The 20,602-nt window shown below is 40.9% G+C and overlaps 1 protein-coding gene across 1 annotated transcript in view; it reads left to right on the forward strand.

The window, feature by feature from the left end:
• mad1l1 (mitotic arrest deficient 1 like 1) overlaps nucleotides 1-20,602 on the forward strand; it is a 101,955-nt gene that overhangs the window by 11,287 nt on the left and 70,066 nt on the right. The window contains exons 9-11 of the mRNA XM_034688175.1: nucleotides 2,614-2,675; nucleotides 12,259-12,345; nucleotides 13,118-13,262. Coding sequence (XP_034544066.1) covers nucleotides 2,614-2,675; nucleotides 12,259-12,345; nucleotides 13,118-13,262 — 294 coding nt within the window. The remainder of the gene's footprint in view (nucleotides 1-2,613; nucleotides 2,676-12,258; nucleotides 12,346-13,117; nucleotides 13,263-20,602) is intronic.

The following is a 20,602-nucleotide window of genomic DNA, read 5'->3' on the forward strand; positions in this document are numbered from 1 at the left end:
CATGTAATGTGTGATGCAGCAGATCATAGGTGCATTTTGCATGATAGAGTCGTTAGTCTGACACTGTCGACTCTGCGTTAACTATTAACTTAAAGGCACTATGAGGAGTTTTTAACCAGCTGAGAAACATGTCATTTTTAATGCCTGAAACCGCTCTGAGGGGGTAGGTGTCAGAACAGATGATTGACATCTTGCTTTAGAAACACCTTTTTTTGGCTGTTTTCATGGCAAATAATTACATTGTGTGATACATCTATTTGTTAAAAGACAGCAGGATGAGGTTATTATCTGAAGACACTGATTTTGCATGTACAAGACAAGAGTTAAGGGGTATCACTTTGTCAGCAAGGGGACGTTGGAATCGATACAAACCAAAAGTTCCTCACAGCAGCTTTAATACACTTCATTAAATATACTTTCAGGATGTGGGTAAAGGAAGAGCATGGAGACAGCTTCTGCTGTGCATTTCCAACATGTTTAATGTCCACCGCGACTGTAGTACAACTGAACACTGAATAACAGTGATGCATTACTACACTGTAGGAAACAACATCACTCTGCCAGTAACCCTTAGTACTCTTAAAGTCAACAAAATCGACAATGCTTCCCTCACTCCGTTCTCACATGTTCACAACCTCAGTATCATTTTGGACTCCCATCTAACTCTGGAACAGCACATCAAGCAGATCACCAAAACCGCCCTTCTTCCACCTTAAAAATATCGCCCGTCTCCGTCCATCTCTCTCCTTTTCCACCACTGAAACCCTGATCCACACCTTTGTCACTTCCAGACTCCACTACTGTAATAGCATCTTCTACGGCCTTCCTTCAAAACAACTCAACAAACTACAATATATCCAGAACTCTGCCGCCCGCCTGCTCACCCACACCCGCTCCCGTGACCACATCACCCCTGTCCTCCAAAACCTCCTCCTCCTCACCCACAAAGCCCTCCAAAACCAGGCCCCATCCTACCTCACCTACCTGCTCCACCACCACACCCCCTCCGGTAACCTCTGATCCTCCAAATCCCACCTCCTCTCCCTACCACCTTACACCAAACACCAGACCTGGGGGGACAGAGCTTTCTCTGTCGCCGTCCCCACCCTCTGGAACGCCTCACCACTTAACATTAGAACCTGCCCCAACTTGTCCACCTTCAAAACACTCACCAAAACCCACCTATTTAGAACTGCTTTCAACTTCTGATTGCTTTTAAATGTATTTTATTCATGTTTTTATTATTCTGTTGTTTTAAATGATATTTTATCCTTTGTGCAGCGTCTTTGAGTTTTTAGAAAAGCGCTTTATAAATAGAATTTATTATTATTATTTTTATTATTATTATTATTATTATTGAATGAGAGAACACAACTCAAAAAAAATACTCTACTAAATTAATACACAAAATATAATTTGATATATGTTGTAAATTTAAATCAAATTATGGCAATAACCTCAATCTGAGGAAAATAAGAATCTACAAACTCAAACCACAAAAATCTAATTTTACACAAAAGACCTGCTTCTTGTTATCACTGTCAGAATTCAAGAATGGATTCAAGAAGCTTATCAGAAAACTAAATACAGATACAAGCTAACAAACTGTCTGGTTTTTTCAACTTTCACTCAGGAGCAAAAATCTGACTTTATATTTAAATGAAATAATGATTTGATATTTATCGTGATAATTATCAATATCGACTGATATGAAATATTTTAACATGATAACATAATTTTCAATATCGCCCAGCACTAGGTGACGTCACCGATACTATGTCCATTACTTATACAGTCTATGGGTTTTACACTGTAAGTATTGAAGGCGACTAAAACACCTGAACTCAACAATGATAGTGATGTCTTGAATTATGCTTTATGGTTTGAGTCATTTGACGGACAGGGTCCCAAGACTTTCACAAGGTTCTTTATTGTCCCATAAGTTAGATTTTTGTTATGAACTGTATCCATCAATTACAATCAATCACAATTATACACACAGAGAAGATAAGCACACTAACAATTCTGCCACTTAATCACCATCAGAAGAATATAATGAAAGCTCAGAACCTCAAAGCTTCGGTGTGGCTGCTCTGTTGTTCCCTCAGCTTTGATTCCTGCGTTTTGCGGCATCCTTGAACACTCAGTTTTGCATGTAAGCTTTTCCTCAAATGGAGTGTTTTGATATCTTTTCCCCTCAGCCACCTGAACACTTATTCCTCCCACCTTACCCAGCATCCTCCCTCCTTGCTGCCACTTGCTAGCTCCTTATCAATAGGTGCCGCTGGCTGATAAATGTTATCAGTTTTATTAGCTTGTCCTTCATCCTCCACTGCAGCAATCCTATTTGACACCTTATTTACCAACCATACCTCAGATATTGGACTTTTTTGATATACTTTGTTCACTTAGCCTTCAGATGTGTTGCCTCATTTGTTTAATACACTTAACCCCACCCACTAAGACTGAGTAGCATTTAGGGGCATTTCTTTTTAATCTGTGTCCACATGTGTGTGCATTTTCACTCAAATGCTTATGTTGATGTTGCCACAGTTATTGTCACACTTGTTGCACATGTTCAAACACATGCACTCCTGTTTCTTTTACTCTTAGAGGCTGGCAGAGAAGCTCCAAGCCTGGGAGAACCTTGGACAATCTACAGGACTCAACATCAGGTCAGACTTTGTGCCCGTGTGTGAGAGAGAGACGACAGAAGTTTTCTTTCTAAATGACATCTTTCTTTTAAAATGCAATATAAGTTAGTACCACTAGATGGAGCTGTGGTCACACCAGAGAAATGTGCATCATCACTGTGGATTGATTTCACCAGCTTGTATAGGTTTGTGTGTGTGCGTGTGTGTGTATTAGTTTTATACATGCGTGTTTGTGTGGGCTGAGTGTTTCTCTATGCATCCAGTCAAACACGATCAGCAGAGGACGATTACATGTTTCTTAGTGAGCAGTGGTGCAGATTTGACAGACTATGCACACAGCAGCCTCGTGCACTCAATGCATGCACGCACACACATATGCATACACACGCACACACCATTTTCTCTATGATTAACTCAGGCTGGGATGTTAACTGAATGTTAAACAGGACACATCCACTCAGTGTATCCGGTTTGTCTCATCCTGTGCGTGTGTGTGTGGTGTGGCACCTCGCTGCAGGGCAACAAGAAAAAGGTAGACATGCTTTCAAAATTATAAAATGTAATATTGACTCATGGAGGGTTTCAGGTCTTATGTAATATGTTATGGCAGTTGATAGCATTTGTTCAATTTACAGTTATTAAAAGCCCTGGGAGGATCACAAGGAGTGTAATACCAGCCTGAGTTTAATTTATACAATTTTTGGGTCGGACTGTCCATCATTTTTCTGAAGAGTAAAGTCAGGCTCAGCTGCCATCCTGGAATTGAGTTGAAAATTTAAAACCCTCCTCAAAATTCAGGTGTCCAGACTGCCATGTGATTGGTTGTCTGAGTGCTGTTGCTGGGAGAAAAAAAAACCCGAGCGAGCTGTGTTGCACATACGGCTTCTAAAGGGCAGCCATATGTGTGAGGCTCATACTGATCAAAAGTAAAGGTTAATGCAGCTTGCAAATCAACAGTTAGAAACTCCTTCAAGCTGTTTTTACTGTTTACTAAATGGGCCTGACGTAATTGTCAGGATGTTGTTCCCTGCCACGGTCCTGTGATGTAGAGAGCTGCAGTGTTTCATTCAGCAAGCTCTTCACCTTCATTCCTCTCACTCCAGAGTGAGTATCGACTTTATGCTTTGGCAGCACATCGTGATTGCCTTATAGGCTGTTAGGCAGTAATTACTTCATAATTTGTATTGTGCTACACATTTTTAGGTGTGTCATTATTACATTTACTAGAAAGTTTAGGAATAACTTTTTTAAGAATGCAAAATTGAATCTACATTTATGTCTTTAAACCAAGCGGCTAGGTTTGCAAAGGGGTGGAAAATTTCCAGAAAGTTTCCGGTAAATTTCCATGGGAAGTTTAGTTAGGGAATTTTGGAAATATTCCAAATTGGAAACTTTCCATGGGAATTATGGGAAATAATGGGAATTTATGAGAGTTAACTGGGAATTGAGAGTAATTTAATGGAAAGGTATCATATCCAAGCATGAATATGTTTTGTTATAAGGTGACATCCATCCAAAATAATACAATTAAAACAGATTTATTTATAAGTAGAACTTTATCAAGTGTTACATATTTTATTGAACAGATTTATTTATAAGTAGAACTTTATCAAGTGTTACATATTTTATTGAACAATCAAATTCTTTGATTGAAGAACAAAAACATGAATGTTGAGTTAAATATTACTCATCCCCCTGACCCAACCCATTCAAATATTAACAAAAATGCAATCCCAACAAAGTCCCATTCAAAATGTTAAATGAAAAGAGCCCCTCTCCCCCCAGAAAAGTCCCATTCAACATGCTACTATATTTAAGTTCCCTGCTAAGAGCCAACCTTCAATTTAGTAAATTTCTGATTTGTTCCTGTTAATTCCCATGGGAAGTTTCCAACTTTGTAAATTCCCCGAATTTTGCAAGCCTACAAGTGGCAACCTCTTGTCTAAAAATATAGTTGCATTTTGACCAAGAGTTCCGGGGTCTTTCAGCCCCCAGAACTAATTAACCCTGAACTAAAAGGTTCCGGCGACCGCCGGTCTAAAAATGTGAGTCCAGTGTGGAAGTGCTAACAACTGCAGTTCATCAGGTAACCACTTGAGGCTTGCTCCAAAAGTACCAGAAACCACATACACACCAATTCAAAAAAAGCAGATCTTTACAGCAGAAATAAACATGTTTACAGCCTAGTACAAAAGATGAGTGTAGTCTAGATCAGTGATTCTCAAATTGGGGTACGTGGGAGTATTGCAGGGGGTATGTGACAAATGTAAAAAAAAAAGTTGCATCACAACAAATTTAAAAAAAATCTGATTTAAAACAACTTTATCAACAGCATTTTATTTCTATTTCAATGCAACATCAAATAGGGCACTATTTCCAAATTGAGCATATTCATTCATAAAATATATTATTTGCAAAACCGCTTGGACCAGACGGCCTCCATCTGTTGACGTCAATTGTTCAGTGAGCGATCATGTACATTTGCATGCTAATAACAGTGCGACCATGCAGGAGGATAACAATGGACAGGTGGTTGAAATGCTTCTTGTTTGACAGAAATAATTAGGTGTGCTCCTTGGGGAATCAAAGGTACTAGCTGCCTCAATCTTTAATTATTTCTAAAAATACTGCACTACAAAAGTACAGAATATGTGTCATCTTTCATTTCAATGTTATTATGACACTGTAAAACCACATGCATACATTAATTCCTATTATGTTATCATATTATTATTTTTATTTTTTTCTCGGCCATACAAGGGGGTACTTGGCTGAAATTGCTTTTGAAAAGGGGTACAAAAGCCAAAAAACCTTTGAGAACCCCTTGGTCTAGATAGCTCATTTCTCAATCGGCACACACTGTAAGGGGTTAATGATTTTCTAACACAGCAATTTCGAAGATATTGAGATTATGAGTCTTCCAATGAGAGGCACAGCTGACTTGATTGACAGGCAGGAACACTGTAGCTGTTGGCTAGGAGGCTCAAAGCCCGCCTCTTTACGTCACAATCGCTGAACAGCAGCAATATGGCTGCCGCCAACAATTGGCCTCAAAACAGCGCTTCAGAAACAGATGGGTGACGTCACGAATACTAAGTCCATTATTTATACAGTCTAGGGTTCAAACCTATAGATTTATAAAAGAAAGCAGGTTTAAAAAATGTTGTTACATAATGATGACATCATGGTGTGGAAAACGAAGCCTACAGAGCTGTGTGCATCATGCTGCTGACACTAAATATGAAGCATCTCATCATGCAGTGATTTGGCATGTTCATATGTGTTGTATTGATTTGTTCATATTGCTGCTCTATCATCTGTGTCTCATGACTGCAAGCCACCGATACTTCATGCATTGTTTTCCTTGAGTTTACATAATGTCTTGTGTGTTGCTAGCCGGTTCAGGGTGGTCATTAGTGGTGTGAAAAGAACACGTTGTGCTGCAGTTGTTAATGAGGAGTAAACACATTGGACCTGTTGTGAAGCGTTCTGTCTCTTGCAACAAAGGTTATTGTCTCCTACCAGCTCTTTGTCTTATTTTGCTGGACAAAAATAACTTTTTGGGGACAGAAGTTAACTCTCCACAACAACAATCAATGCTGCTGCCTGGAGGAGGAGGAGATGAGCGTCACAGCCGCAGCGCCTCTCTGCCAGCAGTTGGCTGGTCGCTGGTATTTATTTTCTTTCCTTCTGTTGCACAGTCTGATAATATTGTGCCTGCTTATGTGTGTACCCATGTGGTTCACAATTAAAATAAGATTGACAGAAACTGTCTGAAAATATTTCCTTCGAATCAGGTTGTTGCACGGAGCGACGTTGAAGGGGCAGATGATGGAAATGTCGAGGGAGGATGTTTGGAAATTGCTTCTCGGTAACATTTTTATTTCTAGCTGTAAAGAGACTCGAGGTGATTTGGTGCGTGTGTTTTTAAAGGAGAGAGAAAGAAGTTGTGAAGATGGTATAAGGTGTGAATGTGTGTTTCTTTTAAGCATATATTGGTGTCATCATTCTGTAACAGGAGCTTAAAATGTGTCTGAAAGGATAAAAATCTGGACTTTAGTGGGAGATTTTCTTTGCTGCTAAATGAGCAAAAAATGCTAGTTGATGCCGTCAAAGCTCTGGAAAGTGTTACTTCACAGAGGAGAGCAGTAATCATATGAAAGCTAAATAACTTTTAGAACCAGAATCTTGTTAAAACAATTACACAGCAACACAAAGCTAACACACTTCTGTCTGATTGGGGTCTTCATAAATGTTTCACAAATGCAAACATTTTCTAAAAGTGTCCCCACAACACTTCTGTGTTTGAACATAAACTTTTCACATGAAGTGAACTGAGCTTCAAGGTTGTAAAAGAGGGGGCACCGGTGGCCTAGTGGTCTTAGCTAGCACCGTATATAGAGGCTATAGTCCTCGTTGCAGAGGTCGCTGATTCAACTCCTGGCCAGGACTGTTTGCTGCATGTCTTCCCCCTCTCTCTACTCCCCACATTTCCAGTCTCTCTCTTCAGGTATCCTATCAATAAAGGCGAAAATGCCTCAAAAAATTACTTTAACATGGTCATCATCGTCATCTCCTCCCTGTGTTACTCTGTTAGGTTGTGTTTATTGCTTCTGTGCAGCTCAGTCTTCGCATAAAGAACATCTTCTGTTCTCCAAAAGTACCCCCCTAAAAAAAGGTGATCTGCTGCATCACACATTACAGAGTTCACAACTGACTCTGCAGCAACATGTGCACACAAACTGAGCTTTTGGAGCTACATGACCAGAGAGAAGAACTACCAAAGGTTGTAAAAGCGAAGTCAATGGGGATAAGACTCAAACCTGGTTTACACCCACTGTCCTTCAAAGTGATTAAATGTTGCTTCATACTTCATTTACTTCATACTTCAAAATGAGTTTACCTGCATGCTACCTATCCCTTTGTTAATTAACTGATAGAGAACCCTAACTCTAGCTTTAGGAGTCATCTGGCAACAAAGAAAGGCAGCAAACTAATGAAATGTACTCATTTGCAGGGTTTTATTTTAAATATAACGACTATTTTCGTCTACGTTTTTACAATAATGGGTGAAATAAGCAAATTTGGATTACCCCCCCCCAAAAAAAAGAAATCTGGAAGACATCTGTCACAGTTCAGGAAGGACCCAAGAGCAGATTTAAGGAAGAAGTGGATTTATTCACGGCAGGCAAATCCAAAAAAACAGGCCAACAGGCAGTGGTCGAATTTCCAAGGATACAAAAGAACTCACAGCAGGCCAAAACACAAACAGGCAGGAGCACACATAACAATCTGGCAACCAGCAAAGGTACTGGCTGGCTTATATACCAGGGAGTGATCACCAACAGGTTGCAGGTGTGTGTGATTAGGAGAGAGCAGAGGGGGTGGGGCTAGGAGGAGCAGGCTGCTCCGCAGTGTCCATGACAACATCTTGCAACCCCCCCCAGGGGATCCCGACCCAAGTTTGAACCATAGACTGTATAAATAATGGACGTGGTATCTGTGGCGTCACCCTTCTGTTTCTGAAGCGCTGTTTTGAGGCCAATCGGCGGCGGCAGCAATATTGCTGCTGGCGAGCAATTGTGACATAAAGAGGCGGGCTTTGAGCCTCCTAGCCAACAGCTACAGTGTTCCCGCCTGTCAATCAAGTCAGCTGTGCCTCTCATTGGAAGACTCGTAATCTCAATATCCACGAAAATGCTGCGTTAGAAAAAAAAATTCACCCCCCGTACAGTGTGTGCCGATCGAGGAATGAGCTATCCAGACGACACTCGTCTTTGGTACCAGGCTGTAAACATGTTTATTTCTGCTGTAAAGATCGTCTTTTTTGAATTGGTGTGTATGTGGTTCATGTACTTCCGGAGCTAGCCTCATGCAGCAGATCCTTGATGAACTGCAGTTTCTAACACTTCCCCATTGAACAGATATTTTTAGACCAGAGGTTGCCGCTTGGTTTGAACAGAAGCACAGTTGTGAAGAAGTCCATGATAAACGACCCAACTTCTCACTGGACTCATCACGTTAATACAGATTGTATTAATAAGTGTATGATCTCATGAATCGTGTCAATATGTCAGTCTGTTTTTTTGAAAGCCTCTTTTTCTTCACCAGCCAAATTTAGCATCTATATCAATTGATAATAAAGAATGGCACTTTTCTGAACAACTTACCTCTAGCATTAGCTGCTAAATTAGGATTTACTAAAGAAAAAATGTTGACCTCTGTCTGCACATCAACCACACAGGCCACAGCCAACACTTTGACTGGTTGAGTTCCGCATTACCAATATGGCTTCCACTGATGATTGGCTTCAAACCAGCACTCAGGAACAGATGGGTGACGGATCACGGATACTACGTCCATTATTTATACAGTCTATGCTACAACCAATAACAGACACTACAGTGGCTATGTCCATTTCTTACAGTCAGTCTTTGAGTTAGAATCCACTGAGCCCCTGAAGTACTGCAGAGGTGATCATCTTTATCTTGCATGCACAATATAATAACGTGAGCACAAGATAAAAACTATCATCTCGTGAGACTTCAGACCTCTTTGAGAATCACATCCAAGTGTGCTCCTTAACCCTAGACCTTCAGTTGTCTCTCCCTACCCCGCCAGTGCATCCACTTGTAGTTCACAACATCTCACCCAATAATTTACTACCAACCTGTTATTTGTACCTTCAACAGAGATGGCTGCCTCATGACCCATGAAACCCCCCAGAAATCCGGCAGAGCACAGAGAGACGGCACCTCTTGTATAAGCACAGAAGAAGAAGCGTGTCCCTCTCTGCTCAGGGCGATGTGGAAACCCCGTCTTAGGATACCACATTTATTCCACCGTAATTCATGAACTCATATTTAAGTCATGAGATTATTTCCATGCATGAGGCTCCACCTAGCGGAAGTGGACATGTTGATAAATCCACGTCACCCACATATATCACATGGCGAACTCTGGCTTTCCAACCGCGACGCTCACCCCGACCTCTCAGCCTTTTCTCTTCCATGTGTTAAATTTGTCATATGACTCAGAGGACGACTCACGCTCAGGCTGCTGCAGAAAGAGAGACCTAACATTGACCAGATCTACATCGTGTTCCAAATTATTATGCAAGTTGCATTTTTGTGAATATTTTAAAAGCTATGTCAACAGTCATTTTCAAATCTGTCCAAAAGTCAGATAGTGAATATATTTCTTCAACTGTGTGGTTAAAAATATGCATTTCGGCTGTATTTTTAAATAAATGCAGAATCTGCAGAAATGAGTGTGCCAAATTATTATTCAAGTTGGTGATAAGAGCATATAACTTGTGAAAATTAAAAACTAGGCACCATTTTTTATGTTCTCTCATGAACTGACCTGCCTGCTTACCCGATCTCAACCCGATTGAGAACTTGTGATCAATAATAAAGGAGATCATTTACAGTAATGGCAAGAAATACGGCTCAAAAGAGCCTCTTTGGAAAGCCATACAAGGTGCAGCTCACAGAGTCAGGAGAGAAGTCATCAGAAACCTCACTAAATCTGTTTACCAGTGACCTCTGACCCTCACTGAAAGAAAAGGAGGTTATATTGGACATTTGAGAAACACTTTGAAATGTTTCAAAGACATTAACAGTTTTATTTTGTAAACAAATGTAAAGAAAACTGTTGTTTTTGTTGAAGTTTGAATACAGTTGTAGTAAATATTATTATTTTCAATCAATAGAACATCAGGGTTCTCACGCGTCCTGGAAAACCTGGAAAACCTGGAAAACCTGGAAAATAGTTGACCAGTTTTCCAGTACTGGAAAACCCCTGGAAAATGGGAGAAAAAGTAAAATGTCCTGGAAAATTATTCCAACATGATTGCGTGCGACCTGACAAGGTTAAAAAAACATTTGTGGCCATTTTTGTCATTCAGTTCTATTTAGGTCAATGTATGCACTGGTCCTCTGATTATTATTATTTATTTATTTCAGTAAGGCAGCTTCCAGATTCCTTTGCTGGCTCTTTGTTTTTTACATAGCTCATTTTATACTTTTTGAGAAAAGAGAAAGCTGAGATGAGAGTTGGCCATCATTGTTACTTGGTTGCACTAATAAGGTGCTGTACATTTGTGGTTACATTATTCTATAATCAATTTGCTATCATTTTTTAAGCATGTAAGAGATGATTTCATGGATAGCCATAGACTTTCAAAGTAGACTTCCACTGAGAGGAACATATTAGACTATTTAGAAACTAAATTAGGAATTAAATTTAGACTGTCATACCAGCTTGATCATCACTGAAAATGTCCTTGAAATGTCCTGGAAAATGATCTCTGGAAAAGAGTGGGAACCCTGGAACATTAAAAATTGTCCCTAATTTTTAATTTTCACAAGTTAGATGCTCTTATCACCAACCTGCATAACAATTTGGCACGCTCATTTCTGCAGATGCTGCATTTATATTTAAAAATACAGCTGAAAAGCATCATTTTAACCACACAGGTGAAGAAATATATTCCCTCTCTGACTTCCTAAAAAATTTGAAAACAACTGTTAACATAGTTTTTAAAATATTCACAAAAATGCCACTTGCATAATAATTTGGAACACGGTGTATAGACCAAGCATGCCGGATACGAATACGGCCTCTCCCATTCATTTAAATGGGGGAGCAGTCAAACTTAAAAAAATAAATAAAAGCCGTACGAATGTTTCTCACGCCCGTATGCTGGGGTGATATGTAGTTAGTATTTAACTGTTTTGTGTCCAAGGCCTCTTTTTTCTGAAAAGTGTATTTTTCGTTAGTTATTAGAGTTTAAAAAACAGGGTTTTACTTCCGGGTTTCCTTTGATTCACAGCCGACGTAGATTGAAACGTCAAAGGGCACACAGCGTCTTGTGACGCTACGCTGTAGGGCGGAGCTTATTACAGTGGCTTCACAGGCTCTGGCTGCACAATGGCGGCGTCCAGGAGCGAGATGTTTTGGCTTCAGAACTGTACAACGGGAAGAGGCGGAGCAACGCTGTCCATTTTTATTTACAGTCTATGGTATAGACAGAGTTGCATCACTTTCAGGTGTGTCATTCTACCTGATAGACTGCAGCACATATTTTTGAGCTAAGCCGCTTTAATGCACGCACGTTTCACAAGAATGAAAGAGATAATGGAACTCATATTTTGTGCAGAGATCCATAGCAGCACACAGGATTTACAGTTTGCAGGTCACATGGTCCATCTCTGAGTATGTGACCTTCTCTATTGTTGCCTTACCCTTGTGCGTTTGTATGTGTCTATATGTGTGTGTGTGTGTGTCTGTAATCTGTCAATCTCTCCCACAGAGTGAGTTTGTTTTGAAGAACGGTGACCAGTATTTAGCCCACTATCCTCCTCTCATCTCTCCCTCTGCTGCTCATGTCATTTTATTTCCCAGCTCCCCACCGGCCCGCTGACAAAAGAATATGGAAAAGCCGTCGTTTTCATCTATTCTCTGTCCTCGCTGCTCCCTCAGTCGTATTGATTTTTCATTGTGTGTGTGTCTGTCTGCATGTGTGTGTGTGAGTTATGGTGTGCGTGTGTGTGCGCACGTGTGTGCATGCTAACTGTTCTGTGTTTGTGTCTGCCTGTAGGAAACCAGAGGATCTGTCCAGGGAGGTGATTCAGATCCAGCAGAGAGAAATTGCTCTGAAAGAGCAGAACTACACACTCAACAGCCGGTAACACTCACACACACACACACACACACACACACACACACACACACACACACAAACACACAAACATACACAGCTCTTCACACTTTCACAAAATCCCTCTCTCTGCCTTCAGACCTTTTCCTCTCATTCTGCCTGCATGCCTCACTCCCCTCATGTATCTATTAGAGCATATCCTTATCCTGAGAAGTCCTTAATTGTCACAAAGTTAATTAAACTGGTCCTGATTCTGATAGCACTCCTGACAGTAACCACTGGTGTGTGAGTATGTGAGTGTGTGTGAGAGAGATTGTGATAGAGAGAGGGGGAATTCGCTAATTAAACTTGTCCTGTTTAGGCAGAGGTGATGTCTGCAGGGAGAGCTGCGCGCATGCTCCGATGGGCTCCTGCTGCGGCTCAGTCCAGCTAAGAAAGCTTTCATTAGCTAACAAGCGTCTCTCTTGTGCTCGGCGTATTGGGCTCATTATGAAATATTACAAGCTGCAGAGTGGGAAAGTGGGGGTGTAATGCTGAAAGAAGTGTGTGGTGTAATCATTGCTCTATTGATCAAACAAGGCCTGAAATCACTACTGCAAGTAGCTTCTCAGCAGTGGTCTCAGAGTTCTTTGGTGTCAGTCAGGTTAGTCATCTGTGTCATTCTGAATTGACCGCGCGTTTCTCTTCTCTAATAGTCTGACCAGCACTAATCAACCTGTTTCCCCTCTGTCCCTGCCCTCTCCTCTGTTATTAACCTACCCTCACACTTCTGCTTTGTTCATTTATCCTGGCCTGTCAGTGTGAGGAGTGTGGAGCGTTCGCAGTCGGAGCTGCGGGCAGAGCTGACCCAGCAGCGCGGCAAGACACTGGAGGAGCAGAAGAAGAGGGAGACGCAGGACTCGCTTGTTCGTCGACTACAGAAGAGAGTGCTGCTTTTAACCAAGGTGCCTCAACTATCAAAAGACACACTCTGAAAACAAACACAGACACATTTGCAGTCACACAACCTTTCCACCATCACCCAATCTCAGAATCTAACTCGAGAAACTCGGGGTACAGTAGACACCTGAGACTCTCAAAACTCAAGGCCAGCACAGAATTCCTAATCCCCCACTTACCCCTCTCTTCCTCTGGTTGGCTGATGAATGTCATGTGACTCCTCATGCTGTCTGCTTGGCTTCTCCCCACTCTGCAGTTCCTGACTAGACATCTCTGTGATATTGATTTCTCAGTGTGTGTAATTCCCTAGGTCAACATGCTCGGTCTCTTAGTACACAAATCACACACACTCCCTCTCTCACACACACTCAAACACCATCATAGCTTAACAGGGACGCAGGAATGCTGAACGTGTGGCTCGGCGTGAGACTGTTTGGGCAGAGATTGCACTCAAGCATACACACTTTATGTTGTGATTATTGTTATTTATCATCCGGACACAATGTGTTTTAAAAACGATCAGTTCCTGTTACTGTGTGCCGCTCGGCATTTCAGTAATGCCCCTTTCATTTATTTAAGGATGGTCTGCTGAACGTTTAGTTTTCATCTGGCCAAATATTCCTAATCTAGCTTTATCAACAACTGTAGCTGTTTATAAATACATCTTAACCAACCATATCTACCACTGCCAGAAAGTATTTACTTACTTATTCATCCATTTTTTCTTTTTTTTTTAATCTGAAGAAACTTCTGAATAGGTTTTAGATTCAGCTGCTACCTTAGGTTATCTCAATACCAGAGGTTTATTTTACTACAATATAATACTGGTCTGAAAACAAGATGTGATACAAGTTTTATTACATGGACAAAAAGATAAGGAGCTTAAGGGACACAATGTGCAAGGGACAATGTACGGTGAGCAGGTGATCATGCGAAAGAGAATCCCGACAGGGTGAGCAGGTTATGTTTCACCCTGAAGTGAGTCTAACTCATGTAATCACCTGCTCATTGTGCATTATGCTGCTTAGTACCCAAGTTCCAACTAAAGCTATAAAGAAGTTGACAAACATGTTGATTTAATGATGATGATATATAGAAATTGTTTAGGTAAATGGTTTAGAAAACAGTTCCTCTGATTCCACAGTTGGTGATGAATGGATTCTTATCAGCCTCCTCAAATGAACAATTAACATTAAACTGCCTTTAACCTCAAGATCCAATGACGCTGTTAGAAATTTGCTTGACTGCCTGAACGAAGTTAGAGGTGACATATCATGCAAAATTGACTTTTTCATGGTTCTTTACCTGAAATATGTTTCCCTGGCATGTCTACAAACCCCCCGAGAATGAAAAAAATCCATTCTGCCCCTGTTTTGATTTCTTCACCTTTCTGTAAATGTGTGTGAAACGAGCCGTTTCAGACTTCCGTGTTTTTGTTACGTAACAACAATATCCGGTCTGTCACGGAGTCAGAGCTCGGAGCTTGTTCAGCCCATAGACTGTATAAAATAATACTGAATCCCTCCCCCATTTTTCATTCCCTGCACACATGTGTGCTAACAAGGAGCTTAGGAGGGAGGCATGCTAGTTGTAGGCTGTCTTAATAAACACAGAGGTCAGTTTTACTCCCCACGTCTGCAGATTTTAAGATCTAGTGGATGATTTTTATTTATCATGGATAAGTGCTAGCGCTAGTTAGCATAGCTACATAGCTACATGTCGTAGCTGTAGCTGTGTACCAAGACACACGTCGACATACTGACAAATAAAACAACAAGAAACACTAAATCTATGACCAATCCTTCAGAAAGGTCCCGCTGCCTTTCTGGCAGAGGTCGGTTTTACTCCCCACGTCAGCAGATTTGAAGATCTAGTGGATGATTTTTATTTGTCATGGATAAGTGCTAGCGCTAGTTAGCATAGCCACATAGCTACATGTTCATAGCTGTAGCTGTAGCTGTAGCTGTGTACCAAGACACACGTCGACATACTGATAAATAAAACAACAAGAAACACTAAATCTATGACCAATCGTTCAGAAAGGTCCTGCTGCAGGCGCCTCTCCGTCAGGATCAGATTCTGGATCAGATTCAGAGGGTTGAAGTAACGCGATCTCTGAGCAGCCGTGTATATTCAGCCAACATGTAAACATTAGATCAACGTGCTGGAGAGCCGAGGCACATCCACTTCCTGAGGGGGCGTGGTCAGAGGGAAAACAGAGTGTTCTGAAGAGGACTGAAGAAGAGGGGTTTTCAGGCAGACCAAAATCTGATTTCAAAGTGTTTTTTTGAGCATAAACTTTAAAGACATGTTTTGGGGACCTCTTAGACCAATATATATTGATGAAAAAAGCGTGATATGTCACCTTTAAGTCCTGGATGGCTGCAAACTTTCTGCACTTAAATGATAATAAGACAGAAGTCATAATGTTTGGATGTGGTCCAGCAGTCTTTCCAGCTGGTTTTCTGTCCCCCCTTACACCAAACATCCAGTCATCAGTCAGGAATCTTGGCGTAATATTTGATGACAGGCTAAAATTTCATCGACAGGTAAGCTCAGTTGTTAAAAATAGTTTTTATCACCTGAGGATTTTATCAAAAGTAAAGGGGTACCTGCCACAGAGAGATCTTGAGACGGTAATCCATGCTTTTATTAACAGTCGACTGGATTACTGTAACTCTCTGTATTATGGCCTGGACCACTCATTATTGCACCGCCTGCAGCTGGTACAAAATGCTGCTGCCCGTCTCCTCACCGGAAAACGTAAGCGTGACCACATATCCCTTGTCCTAGCTTCGCTGCACTGGCTCCCGGTTGCTTTTAGAATAGATTTAAAAATGTTATTGTTTGTTTTTAAAGCTCTTAATGGCCTAGCCTCCCAGTACCTGACCGAGCTTCTCCAATATCATGTCCCTGCCAGGACATTGAGATCATCTGGTCAATTGCTACTGGTCACTCCCAAAACCAGGCTTAAAACCAAAGGTGACCGAGCCTTTGTGGCGGCTGCTCCTCGGCTCTGGAACAACCTGCCCCAACATATCCGCTCTGCAGGATCAATCGAGATTTTTAAATCCTCTCTTAAGACACACCTCTTCTCCCTGGCTTTTAATCAACATTGAGTGGACATCTGGCATAATCTTAATTAAATTAATTTTATTCTATCTTACATTTGCACTGTTTACGTATTCTAGTATTGTATTTTAGTATTGTATTGCATGCTATGTTTGTCATTTGTGCTGTTTTTGTCCTGTACAGCACTTTGGTCAACTCTGGTTGTTTTAAACGTGCTCTATAAATAAAGTTTGAGTTGAGTTGAGTTGAGTTAAACTGAGCATTTAAAGTCCCAGTCAAGTTCAAACATTAGCCTGCTTATTTGTTATTAATTATGTTAAACTGGAACCTTTCCATTGAAAGTGTCATTAGACAAGGTGAACTGGACTTCTGCAGAAATACTAGATATTGACAGTTCTGTCTTCATTCAGCTCTCCTGCTTCTTGTGGGGTCTGCAGTTGACAGACTTTTAAACACAAATATAACAAATGTCACAACTTATAACATTCTTGTTTCCATCACTATGGCTTGTGGTTAATGATCTGCAACTTTGAGCTGCTCACCAGCAGCTGAACTGTGGGACAGGATTCAATATAAAACAATCCATGTTGTTTAGCCGACTGACTTAGCATGCTAATTGAAATAAATGATTGTGCCACAGTGTTTACCAGTTTAGAATACCAATGGAATTTTAGTTCAGTGTTAACCAAGAGGCAAACTCCAGCTAAGAGAATTGAAGCCAATGTGGAAGTGTTAAGAACTGCAGTTCATTGAGTGTCCACTTGAGGCTGGCTCCGGAAGTACCGGAAACCACATACACACCAATTCAAAAAAGCCGATCTTTACAGCAGAAATAAACATGTTTACAGCCTGGTACCAAAGACGAGTGTTGTCTGGATAGCTCATTCCTCGATCGGCACACACTGTATGGGGGGTGATTTTTTTTTTCTAACGCAGCAATTTCGTAGATATTGAGTCTTCCAATGAGAGGCACAGCTGACTTGATTGACAGGCGGGAACACTGTAGCTGTTGGCTAGGAGGCTCAAAGCCTGCCTCTTTGCGCCGCACTAGCTCGACAGCAGTTATGTTGAGTTTAACATTTCCAATATGGCTCCCGCCGATGATTGGCCTCAGGACAGCACTTCAGAAACAGATGGGTGACGTCACCGATACTACAGCCATTATTTATATAGTCCATGGTGTCAACAGGCAGAGGTAAAATGTGTTGTAACTTCTTTCTACTGACTGATTTGTCATAATGTTTAGGATCCGGTTTTCCCTGTTATTGCTCTTGCTAGCCAGAATGAATAACCATCTTCGAGGCATTTTGACCAATCAGAATCAAGTATTTAACTCAGCCGGGTGATTAGTGAGAAAGCTGCATAATAAACACTGTTTCAAATTTCAACCTACACAAAGTTCTGACAATGAAAGTCAGTGAACACACCACCAACACATTTCTAAATATCATAATAGTAATAAAAAGCATAATGAGTAAGATTCTCTTGAGACAACAATATAATGACTCATACTAATTAAACGCCCCTCAATCATCACTCTCGACCCAGTTGCAGTTTTTAAATGTCTCTATTTACAAAGACCCTGCCATCTCTGTTTCCTATCATGTTGCTGGGATATGTTGTTGGGACGTTCCATGCTGTCAGTCAGTGGGCGATGGAGGTATTGCCCCAAGCATGCAGCTTGTCAGGTGTAAGGTCGGGAGTCACCTCACTGGCCAGGTTACATCTCTGCCTCTGTCTCTCCTCTTTTCTCTGTGCCGTGGATATTTAAGAGCTGCAGGCGTCTGTCCGTCTATCTGTGTGCCCGAGGGCCGGGCTGAGCTATACAAGAGGCAAGGAGCAGATAGGCCACACACACTGTGTATGGGACACATCGTGCACCTTGGCTGCATTTAAACACAATTTAGCTCCTTCACAGAAAAACAGAAAAACAACAACCACAACAAAAAGTCCCAGCTTAAAGCTTTATTGGTCAGTTTCACTACTTTATAACCCTGCTTCATCTCCTCTGTTACTTTCAGGGTCAGTGACCTCCTCTGCTCCCTCTCTTGCTCATGTTGCAGATTTAATTACATTACATTTAACATTGTTGGAATAACAAAATCAAAGTGTGATACTTTCTATTTTAACAAATTCTAAAGAGTGCATATTAGCTTTTCCTCATGTTTCACAAAATACCCAAAGTTGAGGAATGAATTCAGACTGCGGTGTGATTACTGTGAAAGTCCTAGTTTTGTTAACTTCAGTTTCTTCAGGTTACTTCGGTGATCTTTTTTAACGCCTGGTATCAAGGCACTTCTACATTTTAAACCCTGTTACAACCAGGGATGTCTCCAGAGGTGTGGCCGGGGGTTAATGGGCCCCCCATGACATCTGACTGGCCACCCCAACATCCTGAACTTTAACTATTTGCCTTGTGAGAGGCAAGTATTCGTACTGTGTGGCAACAGGATGCTTCTGTAGCTTTCTTTGCATTTCAGGGTTGCAAGTTTACTTTTGCTGGTTCTTAAAATTGTAGGAAAACACTTTGGGCAATTGATTGAGAAAGGAATCACCCCTTTGAAAATTGCAAGCAAAAATACATATTTGCAACATTAAAATTGTCAAAAAATGTATTCTTAAAAGTTGCAAGAGTTTGCTTACAATTCGTGACTATTAACAAACTTCTTTTTGAGTCCTTAAAGAATGAAGATTTAAATGTTACCACTCTTTAATATAGCATCTGTGTGATGCTTAAATGTTTGTAGTGAAGTAGATAAGTGGAGACAGAAAGTGTAAATATATTATATTAATTAATGTGTGCACTCATACTTTATGCTACCTCTGCATAAGTAAGTCCCCAGGTGGGCCAACCCAGTTGAAATAGTTTGCACACGCCCCAAAGAAAACCAATACCTTTTTGATTGATTATGACACCATTAGGCCTCTGATATAGCCAGCAAATGTTATTAACACTCTTGAACTGAACGATTCAAATCACTGTTTCACATTCTTCATCTTAAATCTCCTGCAGTAACTAAAAAGGATGATCAATTTAATTTATCAGCAGGCCCCTAAAAGGCTCTCAAACTGTGCGAAACGCCTCTGATTTTAGAGAGAGGAACACGGGAAGCATGGAACAGTACCCGTTGAAAAAGGACACAATTACAAATCGTTTGTAAAAGTTGTCATTAATTTGATTTTGCATTTATTAACTTTGTTATTAATTGACTAACCATCTTGGCTGCAATGGATCTCCAGTCTCCCTCTTCCACCTGGGGGACTTACTGTAGCCACAAACAGGCCCATAAATCAATGATGATGAAGTGCGTTGACAGCAGTTGTTAAAGAAGTGGAGAAGATATTGAATTTCATCTCCCCCCTCTCTGCCTCGTTCTTATGCCACGGTTTGCGCAGATATTTTTGTTCCTGGAATAAATTCTGCAGGACACACTCAGTGTCTGGTCGGAGCAGTCACGCAGCAGATAAAACAGCTGACATAAAAGCAATTTAGAAAAGAGTTGATAAAAAACAAACAGTAATGGCAGTTTTATCACTTTGTCCTCCTGCTGCCCGTTTGTTTGTGTACGTTATGAAGAGAGAGGTTTTTTCTTTTGGAAAAAAAGCGACAGATTTTTGATTAAGATTGACTGAATTTCATTGAGTGTTAATAGACGGTAAATAGCCAAAGGGTCTGTTGGTTAGAATTGAAAGCTAACACTTACACACTGACCTCTGAATGTGTCTCAACCTTTTTTCTATTGACTTCTTTTTTCTGTTCTATCGCTGAGCTTTCCCTTCTCTCCTCTCTAAGTTTATCCAAAGATGTATGAGGCAATCTGGAAACATTGCATGACAAATGACGCTGCCGGAACAAATAAAGATGAATAAGGATGATTTCACATCGAGTGTTTTTAAACGAAGCAGTCTCAGACCTCTTTGAAAGGATTATGTTGCTTTTGACAAGGCTAATCACAGGCTAAATCTGATGAGAGTAATCATGTGTTGTTTTAGGATACTGGCCTGGTGGATAATCAGGCAGGACAGTCGCAGCACATTACTCATAGACAGAAATTACAAGGTGGTTTTGAGCAAGCTCTATGCCACTGCACTTTTTAGTAGTCAACATACAGTACACGCTGTTATCTGATCTAGTGTTTACAGCCGGTATTCATTACCTGACTTCAACCGAAATTGCGTTCGCTCCCCTAAATTAGCCCCGTTAATAATCGTCTATTGAGCTTTCAATGACCCTCAAAACTCAAGGATGGTCCTGAGCAGCCTTGCTGTTTGT

Source organism: Notolabrus celidotus, chromosome 7, assembly GCF_009762535.1.
Source record: "Notolabrus celidotus isolate fNotCel1 chromosome 7, fNotCel1.pri, whole genome shotgun sequence".
Lineage (NCBI taxonomy): Eukaryota > Metazoa > Chordata > Actinopteri > Labriformes > Labridae > Notolabrus > Notolabrus celidotus.